The 27,061-nt window shown below is 38.2% G+C and overlaps 1 protein-coding gene across 2 annotated transcripts in view; it reads right to left on the bottom strand.

The window, feature by feature from the left end:
• The window catches only part of LOC144085529 (vitamin D3 receptor A), a 51,740-nt gene that overhangs the window by 16,209 nt on the left and 8,470 nt on the right, over nt 1-27,061 (bottom strand). For both annotated transcript variants that reach the window (XM_077614893.1, XM_077614902.1), the window contains exons 3-4: nt 8,469-8,616; nt 7,567-7,697 (exon numbers count right to left, since the gene is read on the bottom strand). In XM_077614893.1, the coding sequence (XP_077471019.1) occupies nt 7,567-7,697; nt 8,469-8,614 (277 nt within the window). In that variant the 5' untranslated portion in view covers nt 8,615-8,616. The remainder of the gene's footprint in view (nt 1-7,566; nt 7,698-8,468; nt 8,617-27,061) is intronic.

Genomic DNA, 27,061 nt, shown 5'->3' with positions numbered 1-27,061 from the left:
AAAGAAGAGTGCTTGATAAAGTCTCATTGCATTGGGAGAACTTACCGTATGTATTCGAGTATAACGCGCACATAATTTGTGACTAAAAATTGGTATACAGTTTTTTTAGTTATTTTTTCTAAGTGTGAGCACCGGCCAATGGAATGGGCTCTTGAGCCCCATCTGGCGGACAAAGACAGGTTGTACCTGTCCCAATTTAACGGCCGCCGAAGGGACTTTTTCAACGGGATTCATGTATAACGCGCACCCGAACTTTGCTTCAGTTATTTGGTCAAAAATTTTGTGCATTATACTTGAATAAATACGGTAAGTAACTACTTTGACAGATGTATTATTTGCCTATTGATTCATCTTAATCAACACATTTTTGCAGTAAAATAGGTCATAAGTTTTTAACTTCGTATCCGTGATTCCTGAAGTGGAGCACTGTATCTTACAAAATATTTATATATTAAAATATTATTTAAATATACACATTAATATCATAATATTAATATTTACATTTTTTCTTCCTGAATATGGCTTTTATATGGACAATGTTTTAAATAGCCAAATGTCCTAAACACAACGCAGGAATTTTATCATAGTGGAGGAATTTGTTCTCAACAAACTAATCAGTCATTCTTTCATTTTCTGAACCGGTTATCTTCACAAGGGTCACAGGGGTGCCGGAGCCAATGCCAACGAACTACAGACACCAGGCGGAGGACACCCCGAATCTCTCAACGATCACTCTTGGCTAGATACCCTTGGGTGAAAGATCCAACCAAACAAGATTATCCTATTAATACAAATATGAAACATAACTTCGTCCAAGTCCTTCCAGTGGATCTGACCCACCCAACGTGCGTCTGTCTCCGTGAATTACTAACACGCTTCACCCCCCAAAGCGTAACGTCACATGAGGTGTTTCCACTGTCACGAGGCTACACTTCCTTATTAATCCATTCACGAGTCTATCACCCCCTCCGGCTTTTGTCACCAGTGATTACGATTATACGCGCATGTACTGTACAGCTGTACTAAATCGTCAACAGCTTGGTGTGAGAACACTGGCTGCATTTCCAAAACACGGATAGACGAGGAATGCCTGGAATCGTTTTCTCAGGCAGAAACGAGATAAACAGAACCCATCGTCAAAAATCGAGTCCTCTCTGCAATGAATTTTGCTACGAAAATGTACCGTGGCAGTGTCGAAGTTGGAGTTGAAGCCATTAGCTTGCCAATAATAAGCCGAAGCGACTTGAGGGATACTAACGACTATCATTATTAGCAAAAAGCCATTAGCTACTAGCCCACATCTCAGTCTCCATTCCTCGATCCTAACAAATTCAGTTTCTTGGTCAAAACATGATCCTAATTGCCCAACATTCATTTTCTGAAGCGCCTTATCCTCAGAAGGATCACAGGGGGTGCTGGAGCATATCCCAACTGACTTCGGGCCAGAAGCGGTGGACACCCTGAATGGGACAGGGTACTCGGACGATTCGCCAAAAGACGTTTCGCCGACGGACGTTTGGCCGACGGACAGTTCGCCAAACGGACGTTTCGCCGAAACGGGATTCGCGCGCTCGCCCCGCCCCCGGATCGTGTGTGTACATGTTTTTCAACCTACTACTTTAAACGCAAGGATAAAATAAAAAATATAAAAAATTGGCAGCACATTGTAGTACATACTTGTATTTCGAAATATGTCCAGCGGGGGGCAGTACATGCCCTTGTTATTCCTAAATGAATGTTATCTGTAACGGGCTGTATGTGGCCCACGGGCCGAGGTTGAAAAAAATGTACACACGATCCAGGGGCGGGGCGAGCGCGCAAATCCCGTTTCGGCGAAACATCCGTTCGGCGAACTGTCCGTCGGCCAAACGTCTTTCGGCGAATCGTCCGGTCACTGGTGGCCAGCCAATTGCAGAGTAAGACAAACAACCAATCCCTCATAACTGGGAGCAATTTACAGTCTTCAACCAGCTCGCTTAGCATGTTTTGGGAGTGTGGGGGAAAACCAGAGTACCCAGAGAAAACCCACGCAGGACCCCAAAGCTGTTAGGCCGACGTGCTAATCACTCAAGCGCTGCGCCGCTTGTTGCCTAACAGTTTTGCCATTCTCCTAAGTAAACATAAACAACATTAGCCTGTCGAGGTCAATAGGTAACAGACATTGCTTAGTGGACAATGCTAGCAGAAATAGCCACTCCTGGGCTTATTGGCTCTGTAGTCCCTTTTACGGACAAATGCACTCACCCCGGAATTCCTAGTATTATCCTTTTGATTCACTGCCACGGTCAGTGTGTCTGCCTGCACGGTTCAGTGTGAGCTGGCGACCCATCGAGCGCTGAACGGCGTGGCCAGACAGATGGAGAAGAACGCCCAAAAAGAGCAAAGCCTTATGGCGATGAGAGCATTGTCTGTTTTGGTTTTAACTGACTTCATGATTTAATGTGACTTTTATACACCATTTTATTTGTGGTTTTATTTCTGCTGTATTTCATTTGATGTAAAGCACACTGAATTACCGTATTTTCTCGCATATCGACCACCTCTGCGTATAAGCTGTAGCCTTGATATTGCCTTAAAATCGTTGAATTTTACGATTTTTCTTGTATAAGACGCCCCCGATTCACAATTTTCAGCTCAATATTCATGGTTTTAATAGGGAGTACAAATGTGTTACTTTGAAGGGAAAATCTTTAAAAAAAACATTGCACATGGTATTTCTGAGATACTGTATAAATCGATTGCTGGATTGCACATTCCTAAAGGGTGTTGCCTGCACGTAGACCAGGGGTGTCAGACGTGGGTTGGTTCGCAGGCCGCATTAACGTTAACTCCATTTCATGTGGGCCGGACCATTTTAGATATAATATTTAGATTTTTTTAAATAAATGGATTAAAAGAACTGGAAGCCCAGAATATTCAATTTTTTTTATAGATCTAAAACAATGTTTATTTTAGCTTTTTTTATGTATATTTTTAGAGTTTACAAAATGATTTTTGAACTAAAAACACAGAAAAAAATGATAAAAAATTACAATCATTGATTTAAAAAGGGGGAAAATCAGGGAATTTAATATACATCTATACTCATATTTTAATTTGATCCTAAAACAGAAAGTCGGCACTCATGATTTACTTTCCCGGGCCACACAAAATGATGCGGCGGGCCAGATTTGGCCCCCGGGCCGCCACTTTGACACACGTGACGTAGACAACTTCATAAAAGGAAGTCACGTGACCAGTAAAACCAGGAAGTGTGTCCATAGCGGTCTAGTTAGTCATGCCTAGGTAAGATAGCGGCGCCCTGAGCGAACAATGCCAGGTACAAGTGAGTTTTTTTCATGTTTTATGCAAGACACAGTTTGTTTGTTTTTCTTGAATTAGATTTTTAGACGTCAAAATAAAATTTGTTAAGGGTTTCATCTGTTTATCTTTTCTCAATGTTGAAATAAATGACCGTATTGCCCACATTCTCTTGCGTTATGGCGTCTTGTCTCCGTCACCCTGCAGTTTCGTGCATGTCAAGTCTAATTTGTGCACATATAGGCCGTGTCGTACCCTTGATTCAGTCATCTTTTTTTTTAGTTAGAAATACGGCGTACATGCGAGAAAATACAGTATTTAAATTGTTAAATTTTGCTATTCATATAATATATTTGCCCTGCCTTACATTCATATGAAGTAAACATTGGATTTGTTGGCTCAAGACAAGCAATTCTACTTGCGGCAAACAATTTTAACCTTCATTTTTTGTTGTTGTTGTTGTTATAATGTTACTATTTTAATCAAGAATCTGAATTCTGGTCTTTAATAGAAATAGTTGAAAATGGATAACTAAATCACAGGCAAGTAATATAAAAACAAAAACAAACCTTTACAGACTAACAAGTAATTCTTATTTTTCTCTCAAGTCCTGTTATTCTTACTAAACAGTCTCTAAACAACTATATTTAAAGTGACTTTTGAATGACGCCACTCTGGACTCGGGAAGCACAAAAGCAACGTTACATAACCACATAATGTGGATGTCAAAAACAAGAACATTAAAAGCATTAAAAAAGGCCCCTGAAAGAATCTAGCCGTCCGTCTATCTTATTTAGTTTTTCATCTCTTTTAACCTGTCATAATTAATTAGGCTTTCACTGCCTAACCAAATTCACCCATGCCAACGGCACACACTAAAACTTGTGCAGTTGGCAGCATTGAAAAGGCACAGTTTGATCAGTGTTTGCCTATTTTAAGGACAACTTTGAGCCAAATGGTTTCTAGCAAAGACCGAGCTCAAGACGGCATTGTTTGGAAAGTGCCGGACAAAAACCAAACCCACATCTTGAGGAAGCCAAGAACCTGGCAAAATAAATGTTTACTTTTTGTAAAGGGACTAATTGGATGCGGTAATGCTCTGTCCTCGACAAGAGAGCTTCATGGGAGGGCCACTGTGGAGGAGGAAAACAACATTTGGAAAAAGAAAAGGGGAAAAAAAACTGGGGGTGGGAGTGACATTTTGTCAAACGACACGTAAAATAAATAATAAAACCGGCAGAAATGTTGACAGTTTTTATTTTTATAAATTTGCCTTCAAACCGAACGTTGCTGTGCAATATGAAATAATTAAAATAATTAACTCAAGACTTATTCACCATTGGCAAGCAGACTATTTTCAGCCTTTCAAAAATAAACTGTAAATTTACCTCATAAATGGCCATTTACAAAAAAAATAAAATAAACAAAGTTGGATGAACTTAACCCAGTTTAAGCCAATATAACAAGTTTTAGAATTTTGCAACGTTTTCATAATATTTACATAAAATGGGGAAACACCTTGATATCAAGTAAGAAAAATATTACTGGCTGTCCGCAAAAGGACAGTGGGTTAAGGACATTTTTCAATGAGTATTAATAGTCGTAATAATCGGTAACTATGAGGCATTTAAAAAAAGGAAAGAAAATGGCTTGGAGAATTCACTTGGATCTTTTAGTCGATTGGCTCGGTGTTGTCCTGCATCTCATAATCTGTTATTTTGACTGTGTTATTGTCCTTTTGCATTCATTTAGCCTCGATTGCCAACATGCTAAAAACACATTTCCCCATCATCCTCTTCTCCTGAGCGTTGGTCTGGAACTAGCGTTCATCTCGCAACAGCGCCACCGTTTTCCTGGTGGTCGTGTGGTGCAATTACAGTTTATAACTCTTGAATTTTTCTCAAAAGTTTTTAATATTGTCGTTCAAAAAAAATATTTCACGGTAATTATTATCGTTTTATCGCCCAGCTCTACTACAACGTTTTCAATTTATTATGCGGGACTGCAAGCAATTTCACTAGTACGGAAATATATTGTTGTTCTGAAAATCTGGGGTGCCGAGTCCAAATCTGACCATAGTTTTATTTCTGCAAGGTCTAGTTTTGTGTTTTTTTTCACAATTCAAGATTTATTGCATAGCAATATTTTGAACAAAGTGGGTATATAATCAATATGATCTGATCCAAGTGGTCCGCCCAAAAACTCCTGAAACGTTTACATCTGTTCACGCAATCTGAGCTGTTTTGATTCCCAATGTTGTTTTCCTCCGAGATGAAAGCCCACCAACAGATAAATGGCCCACGAACTTGGCTTTGTTGCGATTCTTCCTTCCCGAAAACAATGTTCACAAGGAGTTGAAAACAACAACGTTGAAACTTTTGGCAAGCTCCATCGCATAACTACGCACATCAAAACTAAAGCAGAAACGTTGATGCTAAAAATGAGCGTTTAAAAAAAATAAATTCACCACAATAACCGCAGCGTTTCTCATTTTCTGCCCACCATCAGGACACTGTGAAATACTGAGAAAGGACATGGTGCCAATGCATTGCTGGGAAGCCAAGAAGACGCCACAAAATGTATAAAACTTCACCACATCTCGTATTGACAGATGTCAGCACGCAATTGTTTTTCGAAGGCCTGGCGGTACGTATTGTGGCTTCACCCGGACGCTTTGCTTCGCTTCCCATTCGTCATATTCTCTTAACGTCACTACTTGTCACGGCAAGTTCTAAACTTAGCCCAAGTCGCACCTCGTCTTCAGAGACTGTTGTAAATTCATTAGCTTTAGCCAGAGACGCTTAAACAAAGATTTCCCACATTTCCTAGCTCTTACTGTCATGGCAAATCAGGTCCATTTTCACACTCCACTTGATTCTATTGATGTTATCTTCATGGCTCCCTCCCACTGAATGTCTTTAACTTTTTGATTAAACCCCATGCAGGAAGGAAACTCTTTTCCTAACCCGAAGCGTTTCACTGAGCTGACATCCTAACCACAATACAAACCCTCACCAGAGAGTGATTTGTAGGCAAAAAAATAATGTATTTACCGTATTTTGCCGTTTAAATTACCCCCCTCCCCCATTTAATATACCTGGGTATATTAAACGGCAGGGGTATATTAAACGGCAGGGGTATATTAAATGGCGCACAAACGGGAGGCTCAAAAAAGCAAAAATCATTTAATATACCCGTACCAGAGTATATTAAACGGCAAAATACGGTAACAACAACACTTTAACTCTAACACAAACAACAACACTCTAATACTAACACTACCGTATTTTGCTGTTTAATATACCCCCCATTTAATATACCTGGGTATTTTTTTTAAATTATTTTTCGGAGCTGGACAAAAGTGCCGGGAGAAGAGGCAACGCTTCTGACCAACCATTCCATCATGGGATAAGATGGAAGAGCTGTTGGCGCTTACCAGCAACGGAGTCGAGGGGCTCTACTCTGCTACTGTTGTCTTCAGCTCCAGACTACTGAGGAACTGTGCGGATAAGCAACTCTGCATATTCTCTACCTCGGTCACAGTCTGCAGAATTTCCCCATCTTGTGGAAGACTGTGTGTGGTTACCAGTTTTTTGTCCAACTTTACGTCTTTTGAGTCTGTATCCGTTTTTGCTACCGCAACCAAAATGGCGCCGTTCAAGTGGCAGCCGGTGGCGGTAGCTCCGTCCACGCTTGCTCGTTTTGTGTTTTTGCTGCTTTTCTGTCTTAATGATTTGATTTGGTGATTCTTAATGATCCCATTTACCTTGATTTGCTTTGTACTTTGTGCTTTTGCTTTGTTGTTCTGCGGCCTTTGCGACTGTACTGTCTAACATACAACTATGCCTTTTCTTGCTACTGTCACAATGAAATTTCCCGAACACGGGATGAATAAAGTTATCCAATCCAAACGGGAGGCTCAAAAAAGCAAAAATCATTTAATATAACCAGGTATATTAAACGGCAAAATACGGTAGCAACAACACTGTAATTCTAACACTAACAACAACACTAACACTAACAACAACAACAACAACAACACTAACACTACCGTATTTTGCAGTTTAATATACCCCCCACCCCCATTTAATATACCCGGGTATATTAAACGGCAGGGGTATATTAAATGGCGCACAAACAGGAGGCTCAAAAAAGCAAAAATCATTTAATATACCCGGGTATATTAAATAGCAAAATACGGTAAATATTTGTTACGTCCTCTGCCCCCCAAAAATTAATGTGTCAACAAGTCAGAGTTCTGCTCACATTCTTTCATCATGCCAATGTCAATGCAGCGCTTGAGTCGGCAGGCCTGGCAGTGACGTCGGTTATCTTTGGTGATGGTGCAGCTTCCATTGAATGGGCAGGTAAAAGCGGCTTTACGCTTCATACTTCGCCTGTAAACAGAGTAAAACATGAGATGAGTTACACTCCAAAACAGACCATTACTGAGACTGAAAAGCATTCCTGGCAACTTATACATTTTTCCTGTATTTTATACGTTTTTTGATCATTTCAAATTGTGTACGCCGTATGACAACTTTTGTACAGGATTTTTTAAGTACGTTTTTTTGTAAAACCGATCTCGTTTTACCCGTTTCGGCTCTAATTCGGATCAACAAGCAATGTACCCAAATAGCCAAGCTGTCAGCGTCAAACAGCGACATCTACAGAATCCCGAATTTAGTGCATACTGATTAGGCACCCCGTCCACTTTGGAGAAAATTTTATACTATTAAGTGCGCCCTATGTGAGTAAATATGTGCTGCACTGCATTTGTACTTTTTTATTGCTTAATTAGAGGAATTGCAATCATTTATAATGGGAGCAATTCACCGAGGTTGATAAGTATGGAAAATTGTTCAGAAATAAGGTTCAAATTGAATTATAAATCAATTAAATCAAGTGTGTGTCATTACCGACATCTTTGATTGCAATAATACCAGTCGTGTATGGTGATATTCAACACCCATATCACGCCTTCTAAAATTGTACAGGGATCAACATAACCTCTATTTAAATGAATCCCAGCAGAAAGAAATTTGAAACACAATATTTCCCAGAAGTAATTAAAAAAATAGCTGTTATCAGGCATTTTCTAAAATCCTATTTTTTTCGAGATTAAAAGAGAAAGGTATGATACGAGTACATCTATTCTCATGACTTACCTGAAGAAGCCTTTACAACCCTCACAGGTCATCGCATTGAAGTGGAAGCCAGTGGCCTTGTCGCCACAAACCCCACAAATCCGTGGGGCATTGCGATCAAACTCATCTGGTCCCCCCAACGACGTAGTAACCGTCATGGGCTCCATCACTTTAGAAATACAGAGAGAAAAAAACAAAAATATAAAATCAATTCAGAATTCTTCATCCCATTGACAACAGAGCAGCTCACATAATTCAATTTGAATGTCAACAAAGCAATAAATATTAAAAAGTGAACATTTCTACCAGTACTTTTCTGGCAAACATATAAGTACATAGTATGTGCTTGGTCGTTGTTGGGTTCTTTTATAAAAATGTATTGGCACAGTACTGTATTTTCCCGTTCCGGGATGGAGCTCGTATGTCGAGCTTTTCGTAACTCGAGCGAATGTTTCCCATTGAAATGAAATAAAAACAAATTAATTCGTCCCAACCCTCTGAAAAAACACCCAAAACAGGATATTGGATTGGAAAAAAGTTTTATTTCTTCTAATTCGCCATCTTTTAACAAAGTAACACATAACTAGTGGTTTAATAGTGATAAAATGTATTTAATAGTATATTAAAATTGGGCAGATTTCGCGGAGGGTACAGAGAGGGACAGAAGGAGAGGGGAGGGGGGGTATCTTTCCACGATAACGCACTCGTAACTGAACAAACTAATTTAAATTAACTTGGATTAATATATACAGACACACTCAAGCATACGTTTAATGTAAATTTACACAAAACTGAATTCTAATTTTGTTGTAATTTTTTTTACCTTCGTTCTGGGCGGGTTAGCTGTTTGCCACGCCTCCACCCTCACGTTCGCTATCGATGGGCTGTTTGCTGTTGTATTCCCTTCAAAATATTCCGAAAATGATGCACACATGTCCTCCCAATAGGATAACGCACTACCACTTGCCAACGAGAAGTAGTCTTGAATGAGCGATCGCGGGAGCTAACAGGCTAAGGAAGGAAAAACGCAACAGCTCAGCCTACCCATGTATTGATTGTGGGTAATGAAGTTTTATTCTGAGAAAGAATGCCATTGGATATCGGTGTTGTGTGCACGAGTATACTTCATTACCCAGAAAGCCCTCTTTTTTCCCGCGCATGCGCGTTGTGTTTCCTGGTCGAAACTCGTCTGAATAAATCGTTCAGTGCTCGTAGATATGTTATACACGAAAGAGGTGCGGCAAAAAAAGACAGTGCGCTACAATGATAAACAGCCTCTCATGTCATGGCCACCTGGCTTTCTCGCATCTCGAAATGTTTCTCGTATCTAGGGCGAATTATTTGATCGAAATTTTCATCGTATCTCGAGCATCTCGTAGGTAGAGCTGCTCGTAGGTCGAGGTACCACTATACAAAGTAACTGAATATAAAACCAACATACGCAGGCGGTTCTGCTGAAAATTTGGGAAAATTGAGCCATCAAATACTATAGACTAATTTGCTTCACTAATTGTTTCCTTAGAATAAATCCGGACCTTTCTGGAATAAACATCAGAACTCAATCCAAGGGCACAAAGAAAGGGAAAGTCAAAAGGGGAATATTAGCAAAAGTTTTTCCAACATTTCCGGCTGAATAAAACGATCTTGGCACAGAGCGGGCAACATCATAAATAATCCATGTTCGTGACTAAGAGGAGTCATGTGAGGAGAAAATGAGCAAATGGGAGCAAAGAGAGGAGGTGAATTCACGCTATGTACTTGCGTGACCAGCAGTCACGTGCCCACAGCATGCAAGCGACATGCATTACAGCCTCCGCTGAGGCATGTTAAATCAGGACAAAAGCATAAAAGCAAATGGTAGCGAGGATGAAGAAAAATAAGCCATCTCGTGGATTAGCAATCAAGCTACTTTAACTTTAGCGAGCAGGCCGTTCTGAGGAAAAACAATTAGTATTCAAATAATTGTATTTTTTTCCTCGGTACTCTAATCAAATCAAAACAAAAGCCTTTATTGTCATCATACACAGCTGCGTATAACGAAATTGGTGGTGGTACTCCACAAAGTGCGTTTTCCCAGTAAAAACATAAGTAATATAAAAAGTCACGTCTACAGTCGTAGATAGGAAATTTTCAGTTGCCTTTGATTTACTAATTCCGGCCCAACATGAAAAATACAAAATCCTAGTTACGAAATCCCCCAAAATGTAAGAGTATTTAAGCCCCAACAAGTTGGTATATTGCAGCTATTCTTTTAAAAGACAAGAATTGTAGTTGGGAATTTTAAATACAACCAAAGTAAAAAATGACGAGTGGAAGAAAAAAATGTTAAATGCATGAAAAATACAACGCACCTTATCTTTGAAGCTATAGTAGCTTTTTATGCAATTTAACTTCTCAACCACAATACTTCCTCATCCCCTAACAACAGTTACATTTCATAGTGTTCTCTTTTTGAAGGCTTTATTTGTGAGGTTCCACTGCGTAATGGAGTTAGTTCCATGAGAGCATTTAAAATATAGTATTTAAAAGATTTTTTTGGGGATTTCACAAATGTTTCCTTCTCATTTGGCCACTTTTTTTTTACACGTCTCTTCCAGTTAGTGTATATAAATATGTGTATATATATATATATACACAGGTTTATACATATATAATATATAAATATATATATACACATATATATACATATATATATACGTATATGTATATATGTATATATATACACATATATATATACACACATATAATATATAAATATATATATACATATATACGTATATGTATATGTATAGGTGTGTGTATATATGTGTACAGACGCTCCCCTACTTACGAACATTCAACTTACGAACAACGGTACATACGAACATGTCTGCAAATTGCGTTTAAGTCCAAAAATGTTCGCAAGTCCAATTTTGTATTTCGCGTCTTTTTCAGAGTAGTACTTCTTTCCGCCGCTAATACCGACGCCTGGCGCTGTGAGAGCTCAGCTCACCCAGCATCTACCTTCCGCATTGCAACGAAGAAGAAGTGCGTGAATGTATCTCCAGTGTGCAAAGAACCTTTTTCATTTGTATCATTAAATATCTCATGCATCCAATATTGAATATGGTTGGTAAAAAGCTAAAGGCTTCTATTGAGGGAGTTGCAAGGAAGAGGCAAGCCATTTCATTTGAAACCAGTGGCAATAATAACGAAGCTTGATGCGCGTCAGAAAGTGGTGAGCGTTGCACATTCAGTACCATTTATAAACAGAAAGATCGAGCAGCAGGACCCAAATATTGAACGTTGCACAAAGTTTGCAAATCAATTGAATGATGCCATACAGTGCTACTGCATCATTTATGATGAAAAAAAGAAGAAAACTGTGCAATCGTCATTAGGTCGCTTCTTTTGGCCAGTTTCTAATACATAAATCTATCTCTCTCTCTACAGTACTGTACATATTCTCTCCATTTTATTAAATTTTTTTTTTTTCAGTACAAACCAATGCGTGTTACTTATACAAGCCTTAAACATACAAATGCACTTATATAAACCTTCAATATACTTATATAGGCCTTAAACATAAATTATAATACAAAATATAGCACTAAATCAACTTACAAACAAATTCAACTTATGAACAATCGCTCGGAACCAATTGCGTTCGTAAGTTGAGGAGTGTCTGTATATGTATATATATGTATATATATGTGCATATATATATGTATATATATGTATATATACATATATAATATATAAATATATATACACATATATACGTATATGTATATATATATATATGTGTGTGTGTATATATATGTATATGTATATATGTATGTGTATATATATATGTGTGTATATGTATATATATATATATATGTATATATATATATATATATATATATATATATATATATATGTATGTGTATATATATATATATATATATACATACATACACACACACATATATACAGATTCTACCTCAGTACTACGGTGGTGTGGCATTCAAGTGCTCAGAAATGGCACCTCTATGGTTGCACAATTATCTTCTCTTCAATTTCACACTTAATCAGCATGTAAGGCTTATTCTTGAGTTTAGCATGGAAAAATAATCATGTCGAATCAAAGCGGTAGGACATCTGGTTGTGAAACGCCCTTACATTATTTGACTGTCTGTTTAAAATGTTCCGTAACAGTTGAGGCCCAATACCGTATAGCGAGAGCTTAGTATAGGAAGGCAGCAGAGAAAACGGAACAAATAGCAAAAGGGAAGTAGGCCCCATAGGTGGCACAACGGGGAGCATGGCCTACTTTTACCACCAGCTAGCTGCTTTCCAGAGTGGCCTCAGTTGGAGCTCGTCACAATAAAAGCTATACACAATAGCCTGAAAATCTTACCATTAATTTATAGATACTGCTATACAGTGGTACCTTGAGATACGAGCTTAATGCATTCCGGGACTGAGCTAGTATGTGGATTTACTCTTATCTCAAATTAACGTTTCCCATAGAAATGAACTAAAAACAAATTAATTCGTTCCAACTCGCTGAAAAAACATATTTTTTTCTAATTCGCCATTTATTAAGAATAACAAATAACTGTTGGTTATATTGTTTAATAGTCCTAAAATTATTTATTTTGTAGAGGTGAGACTTTTTGCACAGCAACGTGCTCTTAACATAACAAACAAATTTAAATGCACTTGGATTACGATACAGACATTCAAAAATAAATGTAAGCTAACCTAACACTGAACTTAATTCTAATTTTGTTTGACATTTTGATACCTTTCTTTTCCCGGGTTGACTCTATTGGCCCCGCCTCCACCCTGACTTACAGATGCAACCTATCGAGGGTTGTTTGCTTTTGTCTTCCCTTCAAAATATTCTGAAAAATAATGCACACAAATGTCCTCACAATAGGATAACGCATGACCACTTTCCAACGAGAAGTAGTATTCACTCCTATCGTATTAGCGATTGCTCCGCCATTCGCACTGACTAACAGGAAAAAAAACACTGAAAAAATGCAAGGCTCCGCCCAGTACTCGTAGAGACATTACACGAGGGAGTTGCGGGTAGAGAGACAGTGTCCATGATATTCTTATGAGCAGCCTCTCGCGTCCGCTGTCTGCTCTTATATCAAAATTTGTCTCGTATCTCAAGATAAATATTTGCTCAAAATTTTACTCGTATCTCAAATTGCTCGTATGTCGGTGCACTCATACGTCGAGGTATTACTGTATACAAATTTGACCCCATAAATTGTTACGTCAACGGGCAGTTAGGAAAAGGTTTTCATTGTAATGTAGTACATCTAAAATTCCACCTGTAAATGTCATCCATAAAGTCCTTAATTCCAATCAGGTTATCGAAGGAAGGACATCCAAATTAAGATGTACAACAGATTGCAATAAAATGTGAACTTCGTAAATCTGGAAGATCTCGTTGACAGCACACCAGGATGGAGATCAGATGTCAGCAGGCAGCAAACTACACTTCTGACCTTCTTAACCAAGACTGTTTAAGAACAGCAACAGGAGAAGTGATTTCCATCTTGCCATGTCGAAAATTAGATGCGTCATTTTAATTTATAGGGGGAGATACTACTACCAATCATTTATTTACTCTAGATATAATTAAAACCTCACTTACAACTATTCCTGCTGGATGTTTAATTTGTACACCCTTGAAAAAGTTTGGGGCTTTCACCAACTAAATTGACAGCTTCAAACATTTTCTGTAGTACAGCGAATACAAAAAAATAATAATTTTGCTTTAAATATGTGCCTGATATCCCAAACAATACATAGACTCTTTAGCACCTGTTAATTGTCTTTTTCTACTTTTGCTGATTAAACTCATTGAATTATTGGAAGAAAAATCATTGTAAAATGCTAATTGTCGTGTAATAATGAAATTTAGGTCTAAAAATGTCATCTCCAGTTCAAAATAATTATAATTTAATAAATCAGATGAAATATCAGCAAAGTAAAAACAATTATTTAAATGTTTATGTTCATTAATATGTTTTTTTCCTTTTATTAAATAGCTCAAACTCAAACACAATTATAATTGTAATTTATGTAATGTTTATTTTTCCATAACAGGGCAGATGCCACCAAAAAAAATGACTGTCCATCTTAATCATTTTAAAAATGAAACTTTTAAAATATCCTTCTGCAAAAAGAAAACTGCTATGTGGCTTTATTTGTGTTGACATGCCAAAGGACCAAAAAAAAAGAAAAAAGAAATGCAAGTGGGTGAATTATTAACCTGATAAACAGAGAAAACATACGCAGAGCTACTTATATTTGGCACCAAGTCAGTGTGGAGGCGGGGCAAATAGAGCAAACCCGGGAGAAGAAAGGTATAAACATGTCAAACAAAATTAGAATTAAGTTTAGTGTTAGGTTCGATTAAACTTATTTTTGAATGTGGCTGCATTGTAATCCAAGTTCATTTCAATTTGTTTATGTTATGTTACAAGCGCGTTGCCGTGCAAAAAAACACCCCCCTCTCTCCCCTCCACGAAATCCATCTAATTTTAGTACAATTAAACACATTTTATTACTATTAGAGCACTAGTTATTTGTTACTTTGTTAATAAATAGCGAATTAGAACAAATAAAAATGTTTTTCCAATCCAATATCCCGTTATGGGTGTTTTTTCAGAGGGTTGGAACGAATTAATTTGTTTTTAATTCATTTCAATGGGAAACGTTCGTTTGAGTTACGAGAAAATCGACATACGAGCTCAGTCTCGGAACGCATTAAGCTCGTATCTTGAGGTACCACTGTACAGGCAAAAAGTGAAAAAAAAACTATTAACCAGTTGGACATTTTTCCAAATTGGGGCAAATGCAGGAGTAGATTTTTTTGGTTTACATTTATTTATTAGATTTTTTTTATTTTTTTCATATAGCTCACCTACTTTGTGAAGGAAGTTACATACACATGCATTTTCAAGACCTTTTTTTGCCTGGTCTTGACAAGTGAGGCCCCAGGCCTGTAATAGAAAACTCATAGCGTGTGTAATAGAATACGTGACAATCCATCATTTTTTTGCTTGTTTTTTTACATACTCTCGATCTAAATGAAGACACTATGTGCATTTTGACACAGCAATATGGCATACCCCACACTGACAAATAGTTGCATGGTGATGTCCAGATTTGTTTTGACCAGCAAAAAATACTTCAGTCATACATAAATATCACATTTTTATTTTTTTATTTTTTTTGTAAGACTCTGATTTTTTTCAATTCTCTTTAAATGAATACATTTACAAGCTCCAACAGGGGGGAGTGTTACGGAATAAAAATTATATCGTAATAATGTGTCTCTGTCGTTTAATATATAGATCTATAATCCAAAACATGTATTTTTTAATTTATCCTTTTCGCTTAACATCCTAATTTGAACATTTACTCTCCAGCAAAATCCCTGACACATGGTGAACCCTCAGGAAACTATGTCAATAATATATTATATATTCATACACGTATATAGTAAGACCAAGCACAAGCTTTCCGATGTTCTTCTTCTATTAATGCCCAGTTAGTAACAACATAATGTTCTAATAGCTCCATTCATCCTTTTAAATCCCATATTTTCAGGAGGGCTCACTGGTAGCATGTTTTTTTTTCATGTGACGTGTGTGTGCGTGTGTGATTGTCAAATTTCATATTGAAAATGCACTCGCTGTTGACACGATTTCAGGTGTTGCATATTTGCCATTGGAAAATATCAAAAACGCTTATAATTGTTTCTAAAAGTACAAAAACAGAACTTCAAAGGTCTTATTTTGATTTCACAAGAGAAATATGAAAATGAAATACAGTAATCCCTCGAATATTGCGGTCAATCTGGACCAAACATGGCCGCGATAATTGAAAAAATGTGAAGTAGGGTCACCCCTATTAAAAATTAAATTTAAAAAATCTCCTGTGCTGAGTTCTAGTAGCAAGAGTGGCTTCTGGTTAAGAGTTTGAACTTTAAAAAAATAAAAATAATATATTTTTTTTCTACAGTGCTGAGTCCTAGTAGCAAGCGGAAGACTGGACTTGCTTCCACTTGCGAGTTTCAGCATGGATTTTCACATTTTTATGAACTTAAAATAATAATAATAATAATAATAATAAAAGATAAAAATAAATTTCCCCAGAAAAAAATCTGCGATGTTTTGAAGCCACGAAAGTTCAACCGTGAAAAGGTGAGGGATTACTGTACATTCAAATTCTAACAATTTGGAGTATTTAAATGTATTCTTAAAAAAAATAGCTCAATTTTCTTCTTTAATCCATTCATTGTTGATGAATTATTGCATTAAGAAAGTATTCTTTTACCAAGTGTATGTACTCATGTTCAAGCACTTTCCTAATGCTAAAGTTAGACAGAAAGTTCACATGAAAAATGAACATTTCCTACCATTACTTAGAAGCCATTAAAGTGAGAAAATAACAGTGGAAAACAACAGTGCCTCACAGAAAATGTGACTCATCTTGCTCTATTCCACCATCACATCATTCACTCTCTCCCACATTTGTCCAGTTACCGGATAAAGAACATCCTGAACACAAAAACACTTTGCTTCCCAAACAAAATGCTCAGCTTTCTGTGGTGAGACGGACTAATATTTTTTTAAAAAAAATTAGTACCCATGTATATATAATTCCAAAATATAAGATGTAGGGAAAAAAATAAACCTTTCATAAAATTGAGCAAAAAAAAACAAAACTGATGCCTTTACCAGATCATTTTGCACAACAAATTAATATTCATTGCACCAAGCTGTGGCGATACGATAAACAATGCAATGGAACAAATGCGGCATAAATATGAAGGAGCCGCCATGTTTATTCACGACAGGACCAACAGCATGGGAGATTTTTTTTGTGCCTAGTACGCATTAAAAACAAACTATGCTTGCGTCTCAGAAAAGAGAATTTGCGTTGACCATTTTAAAAATGCAATAAAAAAAGCTGTGCATTGAGATGGACCTATTTATTGATTAAACATGTCCCTTCCAAAAAATGAAACATTATCTGCATTTAATCAGATTTTAATCATGTTTTTTTGATAGAATGCACCCCTAAAATGTGGTTAATAATGTGGCAAAAAGAAACAAAGAAGAAAAAGAGATTTTAAACTATTTTGAGTCAGTTATGGTCAGTATGAAGATATAGAGTACCATATTTTCACGACTATAAGGCGCACCGCATTATAAGGCGCACCCTCAATGAATGACACATTTTAATTTTTTTTCCATATATAAAGCACACTGGATTATATTTTGGAGGAAATTTAAGACTTTTAAGTGCGCCTTATAGTCGTGAAAATATGATAAACTTTCTATTGACATTTTACTATCAACAGAATTATCATAATTAGGCCTGTCCCTATAATGCATATTTTGTGAAAAAAAATTGCCAATTTACTAGATTTATGGGACAACCAATCGGCTTCAACATTTCTCTATCCCCACGCAATAGTTCACCAATTGGCTCCCCCTGCCAAAAGTATGTAAGTAATGCATGTAAGACAATGAAAAATAGCAACACCTAATCAACAGACAACACCATTGGTTCCAATAATGTTAATTCAATTATTATTAAATGGTGTAACTCCGTCCTAAAATTCAAAACCACTAGTCAAAAATAGTCGATAATTCAATACCTTTACATTTAAGCAAAAATATGTATGCTTTTGCACTTGGTTACACGGAATAGTTTTGAGTGCAATAACAGGTCCGTTTAATTTTAATTCAAAATAAAGTGAGTAAGGGAAAAGATCGTAATTGTAATATTTTTCACCACATAAATAAAATGTATATTATGACATCATGCTATAAAATGACCCATATTGGGATATTTTCTGTATTGTCGCACAGTTTTGATCATCATGAGAAATATCACACAAATGGCTATTATTTCACGAATTGTATGATTTGAAAAGGAAATAAAACCAAGGACAAACAAACAACAAACACTTTCCGCACCGTGAAAAACACCCGATGAACAAGGTAGACGAAACCTAACAATTTGTAAATCCCTGCTGAAGCCATTACGCCAACATCTGTTTAACATGATTTTTTTCTCTCCCATGAGAGTAGTTTGGTTCACCACATTTGAAAAGTCAACAGCTTCAACTTGGTGACCATTGCAGCCGTGAACACTTAAAGAACGGATGCTTGGTTGCACTAACATACCTGTCAACTCAGACGTTTTCCCATATTTTATGTTTCTTGATCATTTCAAATTGTGTACGCCGTATAACAACTTTTGTACATGATTTTTTTAAGCAAGTTTTTTTTGTAAAACCGATCTCGTTTTACCTATTTCCGATCTAATCTGGATCATCTCGCTCACTGGTAGCAGACGAAAACATCGATTGCTAATATTGTCATGCTTTGAGCATGATATGTCAATCGTGTATGCCTTTTCACTATATAAATATAGCGCGTCAGCAAGCAATGTACCCACACAGTCAAGCTGTCAGCGTCAAACAGCGACATCTACAGAATCTTGAATGTACTGCACCGACTGATTGAGCACCCCGTCCACTTTGGAGAAAATTTTAGACTTTTACGTACGCCCTATGTGAGTAAATATGTGCCGCGTTGCTTTTGTACATTTTTAATTGAACAATAAGGGGAATTGCAATCATTAATAAGGGGAACAATTGGTCGAGGTTGACAGGTATGCACTAAATTACTATGTTGCCATGGACGGAGAACAAAAAAGTTTCTGTTGCTCATATTATCTTCCAAATGTAAATTCTGTAACAATCAACGTTACACAAGCAGAATCTAATAAACGAAGACAAACGTAATAGTTGAACAGACCAAGCTCTACCGCACAGTGACGGACGACTGAATTTTACAACAATAGCAGAGCGTACTGCTTTGTGAATGACCGACACATACTGTAGAAAGGTGTAAAAAAAAAAAAAAAGTGAGAACAATCAAGCGTGAAAAACTGTGGCCTTCAAAATATGCCATCCGTAAAGACCACAAAACAAATTTCTCGCTCGTGTACGGGCAAAAAAAGTATTATGTAGTGGTCTTGGTTGGCTGCAGTTGCTATGAAAACCACGGTCAAAAAATAAAAAAATAAAAAACCATCAAGGACGAAAGATGACGTGTCATACAAGATGCCGACTGCACTTCTTCTCGGTTTTCATGTGGGCCGGACCATTTTAGATATAATATTTAGATTTTTTTTCATGAATGGATTAAAAGCACTGAATATTCCGTTTTTTATAGCTCTAATACAATGTTTATTTTAGCTTTTTTTATATATTTTTAGATTTTAAAAAATGATTTTTGAACTAAAAACAGAAAAAATGATTAAAAATTTACAATTATTGATTTAAAAGAGGAAAATCAGGAAATTTAATATACATCTATACTTTTCATTTTAATTTGATCCTAAAACAGAAAGACAGCACTCATGATTTACTTTCTCGGGCCACACAAAATGATAAGGCGGGCCAGATTTGGCCCCCTGGCCGCCACTTTGACACCTGTGACTAACGGTATCCTTACGTTATGTGGTTCTCGGTACTTTTTTTAATGCGTCGATTCTACTTTTTCATAGCGATTTAATATGTATTGGGCGGCCCGGTGTTGCGAGTGGTTAGCGTGTGGGCCTCATAGCTCTAGGGTCCTGGGTTCAAGTCCAGGTCGATCCACCTGTGTGGAGTTTGCATGTTCTCCCCGGGCCTGCGTGGGTTTCCTCCGGGTACTCCGGTTTCCTCCCACATTCCAAAAACATGCATGCTAGGCTGATTGGACACTCTAAATTGCCCCTAGCTACGAGTGATTGTTTGTATGTCTCATTGTGCCCTGCCATTGGCTGGCCACCAATTCAGGGTGTCCCCCGCCTCTGGCCCGGAGCCAGCTGGGATAGGCTCCAGCACCCCTGCGACCCTAATGAGGATGAAGCGGTTCGGCAAATGAGAGAAGAGACATGTACACATGCATATACACACATAAATATCTATATATACATACATACAGATAGACATCTGTTTTCTTTAAAACCTAAATATATCTAAAGATGTACAACACGTAAGGCTTTTCAAATTCTTGGAAATTTTAAGGAACTGCAAAGTAAAAAAGAACAAGGAAAAATAAAAAAAAACTGAAAAAAAACCCAACAACAACAAGCCTCAAATTTGATTCAGCCTGTGTCCTTCCCAACCTCTTTGTGTTGGCGTGTTGAGGCCCGCTTTAAGGGTTTTTCACTCCGCAGTAAACCCTCTTTCCTGAACACGCTCCATTTCATTCCCCATTCGCTCTTTCCCGATGCTACCGTTAGAGCGGCGAGCCCACCGAGGAGATTGGTTCGAACACAGCAGGTCTCCGGCGTGAGGCTCCGCCCATTGCTTTTTAGGACAATTAGCCACCCGCAAGGGATTCAAACGGCCGAAGGGCTCATCTGCATACATCTGCAAACGGTTAACTATGCTACTATATCCTGCATCATTTCCTAACGGTTTCTCATGGTTAGATCGTGTTGGCTGTTTCGGTGATTCCGAATCGGTTCAAAAGTGGGGGGGGGGGCACTTTTTGCACGGCAACGCGCTCGTAATATAACAAACAAATTTAAATGAACTTGGATTACGATGCAGACACACTCAAAAATAAGTTTCATCTAACCTAACACTTAACTTAATTCTAATTTTGTTTGACATTTTGATACCTTTCTTCTCCCGGGTTGGCTCTTTTTGCCCCGCCTCCACCCTGACTTTCAGATGCAACCTATCGAGGGTTGTTTGCTTTTGTCTTCCCTTCAAAATATTCCCAAAATGATGCACACAAATGTCCTCACAATAGGATAACGCACGACCACTTGCCAAGGAGAACTAGTATACTCCTCTCGTATTAGCGATTGCTCCGCCATTCGCACTGACTAACGGGGGGAAAAAAACACTGAAAAAAATGCAACGCTCCGCCCAGTGCTCGTGTAGAAACATTACACGAGGGAGTTGCAGGGAGAGAGACAGTGGCCATGATGTTCTTATGAGCAGCCTCTCGCGTACGCAGTCTGCTCTTATATCAAAATTTGTCTCTTATCTCAAGGCAAATATTTGTTCAAAATTTTACTCGTATCTCAAATTGCTCGTATGTCGGGGCACTCGTATGTCGAGGTACCATTGTATATGTATATATACACACAAATATATCATGTCATCCAATTGCAAAGTGTTAGTATTTTCTGCTCACTAATTACTGTAAGAAATTCGCAGATTTAACAAAAAGTTTAAGAAAGTAAGCTAATTAAAAAAATAATTACAAAAAAAAGATCCTCCTACAGGGGAAGGTCTTGTTTTTAAACATCTGTGGATTTAAGTTTGTTTCATTTTAATTTATTATTTTAGAAAGAATTTAAAAAACAACACAAAATGGTCATACTCAAAGCGATAATTTGGGCAAGTTAAACAAACAAAGTAATAATTTTCCTTTATTGCCACAGTGTCAACGGAAAAAAGTTGCAATATTGAGAGCACACGTACGCTGAGTGGCGGGCAAATGAACCATCGGAGCTTTTAGTGAAGTAGTAAAACATGGTTTATGTCACATCAAGTTAATTAAAAAGCCCTAGTTGAGCGAGTACTCATGAGAGGTTGACATTTTTGGGGAATGGCACAAGACCTTTGGAATGAGAGTGAATTTCACTATGACTCACAGCAGCGCTAGAAGAAGGACTTATGACAACAAATTCACAGAACCGGCGTCAAAATTGTGGGATTTTTAATTCACAAATACCATAAAATGACAGTACAAATGTTTCCAGCTTGCAACTAGTATAGCACAATAGGTCCCGCTATCATGTCCAATTTTGCTACTAGCACTTTTTTCCTGATCGACATATCTATTGATTTTTATTTGCTTTCTGACCCTTACCCTGCATGTCTTAAAGGGCTACACACACAAATGTGACAGAAACTGATGTAAAGACTGAAATGAGATAGGACACATCAACAAGGGCTGGCTCTAGAGGTGACTGTGTAGTTTCCTGGAACTCAATACCAATTAGCATTCGTGAACTCCCGTCTCTGAACCTCTTGGCCAATCATCTTTAAGCCTGGCTGTTAGACGAACAATATTGCGATCACAATGCTATCTAAAACTGTGCTACTTGTGTGTGTGTGTGTGTGTGTGTGTGTGTGTGTGTGTGTGTGTGTGTGTGTGTGTGTGTGTGTAGTACGTGTCATCGTTTATCTTCAACCTAAACAAGGGACTAAAGATGGAAATTAGCCAGCTACAATCTTACATTGGATTGGATAACTTTATTCATCCCGTATTCGGGAAATTTCGTTGTCACAGTAGCCAGAGGGTGAGGATGCAGAAATAGGAAAGGCATTTTAGACATAAATAGATAGGTAATAAGTAAGTTAATAAATAAATACATGAATAAATATATAAATAAAGTGGTACCTCAAGATGTCGAGTTACTCGTAACTCAAATAAATGTTTCCCATAGGAATGAACTAAAGACAAATTAATTCGTTCCCGGGTTGGCTCTATTTGCCCCGCCTCCAACCTGACTTTCAGATGCAACCTATCGAGGGTTGTTTGTTGGTCTTCCCTTCAAAATATTCCCAAAATGATGCACACCAAAGTCCTCACAATAGGATAACGCATGACCACTTGGCAACGAGAAGTAGTATATACTCCTCTCGTATTAGCGAACAAGCTCCGCCATTCGCACTGACTAATGGAAAAAAAACACTGAAAAAATGCAACGTTCGTAGAGACATTAAACGAGGCAGTTGCGACCAGAAAGACAGTGGCCATGATATTCTTATGAGCAGCCTCTCGCGTCCGCTGTCTGCTCGTATATCAAAATATGTCTCATATCTCAAGATAAATATTTGCCCCAAATTTTACTCGTATCTCAAATTGCTCGTATGTCGAGGTATCACTGTATACATGTTCATTTAAATGAATATGTTCATTAGTATGTGCTGTCCCTTATTAAATAAATCAAACCCAAACACTTTTTGCCAGAGCAGAATTGAGGCACTTGATGCACGTATTACACTAAAGTCCCAATTTTGGTATTACGACGGCACTCCTTGCAACTGCATGATAAATTCACGGATGTGGGATTCTGTGTAATTTTGGCTCAGCCTGAGAAGGGAATGAGATGAATCCCTGTGGCAGCATGTGGGAGCGGCACTCAACGTCTACTCCTGTGCCAAGCTACATCCAACTAGTCCAATTAAACAAAATACCCCAAAAAAAGAATAACTAAAAATTTCAATTAAAAGGTTTGGCAGGCGGCCGAGTAGTTAACACGTCAGCCTCACAGTTTTGGGGTCGAGGGTTTGATCTGAGGTCAGTCCTTACTCTGTTGCATGTTCTCCCAGGCTTGCGTGGGTTTTCTCCGGGTACTCCGATTTCCTCCCATATCCCAAAAATTTGCATGCTAGGCTAGCTGGTTCATTCATTCGTTCGTTTTCTAAACCGATTTATCGAGTCGCGGGGGTGCTGGAGCCTATCCCAGCTGACTACGGGCTAGAAGCGGTGGCCAACCAATCCCAACGCACAAGGAGACGGACAACCAGTCACACTAACACCTAGGGGCAATTTGGAGTGTCCAATCAGCCTATCATACATGTCTTTGGAATGTGGGAGGAAACCGGAGTACCCAGAGGAAACCCACGCAGGCCAAGGGAGAACATACAAACTCCACACAGGTGGACCGACCTGGATTCGAACCCGAAGTATGATTGGTTGTCCTTTGTCTACTCACGCCCTACGATTGGCTGGCCACAAGGTGTCCCCCGCTGGGTACCCAAAGACATCCGGGATAGGGTCAAGCACCCTTGAGGATAAGCGGTTCAGAAAATTAACGAACATTTATCATTCCATGAAAGAAAACTGAGCAAAAATGCCACCATTTCTGTAAAGTCGTCCATTCTGGGCACACGATTTCGCATCGAAGGAACTCAGTAAGACAAAAGAGTGAAATATTAAGATGAATAAATGTAATATTGCCTGTGAAATTCAAAACCATGGCACAAGACAGCAATGGTGCTTTACGGGCACACTGTGTATACTGTTAAGCGTGCTAAAGAGGTTTTTGTGGTGAAACGCATTCTTGGACTGGTGGGAACGGAGCCGCCAACTGGAGCTCTTCCGTTAAAGCTACTCTAAGCGGTCTGCGTGGTCTTTGGCATTGTTCGCCACTAGTCGTCGGCTCCGAGTGGAAGCCGAAGATTTTACAAGTCCTTCACGCATGTCAGCCCGTGTACTTAAATGGTTAGATGAGCCGCTATTTCGGTTTATCTCACCGAGCCCCTTAGAGCGCTTGAAAAGAGACCTAATCCCACCAGCCACAACACTGGAGCTTTAGCTACATTTATGTTGTTACCACACCACCGCCTCCCATACGGAATCCATTAGAAACTGTTCGGAGAGGATTTAGCAGTCACATGTGAATGCAATAATGCTGAATATTATTGCTTTCTCCATTTCCTTATTGCTCAATTATTATTCTCAACGTGGCCTATCTTAGACATCAAAACTTGCGAGTGGACAAATATGTCTGGAGTGGGCGTATGCATTTTACGCATTCTGCTTGGGTAAGGAAGAGAACAAGTGGAAGTTTAAAAAAAAAACAAGAGAAAGGATTTGATATAAACCTGGTCTGGATTTAGTGTTTGCCTCTTTTTATCAGTAGAAGCCTAACCCGACTTAAACCCTATCAAAAAGAACAAACAAAAGAAAGGACTTGATATAAAGCTGGTCTGGACTTTCGTGCATGTCAAGTCTAATTTGTGCGCATATAAGCCATACCCTTGATTTGATATAAACCTGGTCTGGATTTAGTGTTTGCCTCATGTTATTAGTAGAAGGCAAACCCGACTTAAACCCTATCGAAAAGAAAAAAAACAAGAGAAAGGACTTGATATAGAACTGGTCTGGACTTAGTGTTTGCCTCTTTTTATCACTAGAAGCCTAACCCGACTTAAACCCTATCAAAAAGAACAAACAAAAGAAAGGACTTGATATAAAGCTGGTCTGGACTTTCGTACATGTCAAGTCTAATTTGTGCGCATATAAGCCGTACCCTTGAGTTGATATAAACCTGGTCTGGACTTAGTGTTTGTCTCGTTTTATCACTAGAAGCCTAACCCAACTTAAACCCAATCGAAAAGAAAAAAAACTTCATATAAAGCTGGTCTGGACTTTTGTGCATGTCAGGTCTAATTTGTGCGCATATAAGACGCACCCTTGATTTGATATCAACCTGATCTGGACTTAGTGTTTGCCTCATTTTATCAGTCAAAGCCTAACCCGACTTAAACCCTATCAAAAAGAAAAAAACAAAAGAAAAAAACTTGATATAAACCTGGTCTGGACTTTCGCGCAAGTCAAGGCTAATTTGTGCGCGTATAAGCCCTACCCTTGATTTGATATAAACCTGGTCTGGACTTAGTGTTTGCCTCTTTTTATCAGTCGAAGCCTAACCCGACTTAAACCCTATCGAAAAGAAAATAACAAAAGAAGAAACTTAATATAAAGCTGGTCTGGACTTTTGTGCATGTCAAGTCTAATTTGCGCGCATATAAGCCGTACCCTTGAGTTAATATAAACCTGGTCTGGATTTAGTGTTTGCCTCTTTTTATTAGTATCAGTCTAACCAAACTTATACCCAATCGGAAAGAAAAAAACTAAAGAAAGGACTTGATATAAAGCTGGTCTGGACTTTCGTGCAAGTCAAGTCTAATTTGTACGCATATAAGCCGCACCCTTGATTTGATATAAACCTGGTCTGGATTTATTGTTTGCCTCGATTTATCAGTAGAAGCCTAACCTGACTTAAACCTTATCGAAAAGAAAAAAAACAAAAGAAAAAAACTTAATATAAAGCTGGTCTGGACTTTCATGCATGTCAAGTCTAATTTGTGCGCATATAAGCCGTACCCTTGACTTGATATAAACCTGGTCTGGACTTATTGTTTTCCTCATTTTATCAGTCGGAGCCTAACCTGACTTAAACCCTACTGCGATGTTTATTGAGGGTGCCACAAATAACTGCATCTGAATGAAAATAGATGTGGTTTATCTGTGACCACAGCTCTTACACTCATCTGTCATTGAAAGTCTGACCACTTCCCCTTTTACCTTGACTCTTGACTCTTGAACGCTGCAGGAGGGTTTCCATTTCCCGCATAATGGTTTGTAACTTAATCAAAGAAAACACGGCCGTGGAAGCCAAAAAAGGTTTTTCCACCGTTTTCCCCAATTTCTCACTTATACGCTCTTGCATATAGCACGCCGCTTTTGTGTCGGTCCAAACACGCATCACAAGTACCCGATAATGTGCGATACCTCAGGCCAAGATTTGAGGTTTTTAACCGTCCACAAATCTCAAGTGACGACAGCGTACGCTAATGTTCAAGATCAAAGGGATTAGCACTAAATCTATTATTACTTTTATCGTCATTCACTATGAACTACATAAAGGAATGCATTTTACATTTTGTGACAACCCGGTTCTTTTATATTAAATTTATGTGCCACCAGAAATTTGCATTTAAGCGGCTAGTTTTTGACCGTTCAATTGAAAAACTGAATGTCATAATTTGATCATGAATCGTCAAATTTGGA

The sequence above is a fragment of the Stigmatopora argus genome, chromosome 1 (assembly GCF_051989625.1).
Source record: "Stigmatopora argus isolate UIUO_Sarg chromosome 1, RoL_Sarg_1.0, whole genome shotgun sequence".
In the NCBI taxonomy this organism is placed as follows: Eukaryota; Metazoa; Chordata; class Actinopteri; order Syngnathiformes; family Syngnathidae; genus Stigmatopora; species Stigmatopora argus.
This window is presented reverse-complemented; position numbering and strand designations above follow the sequence as displayed.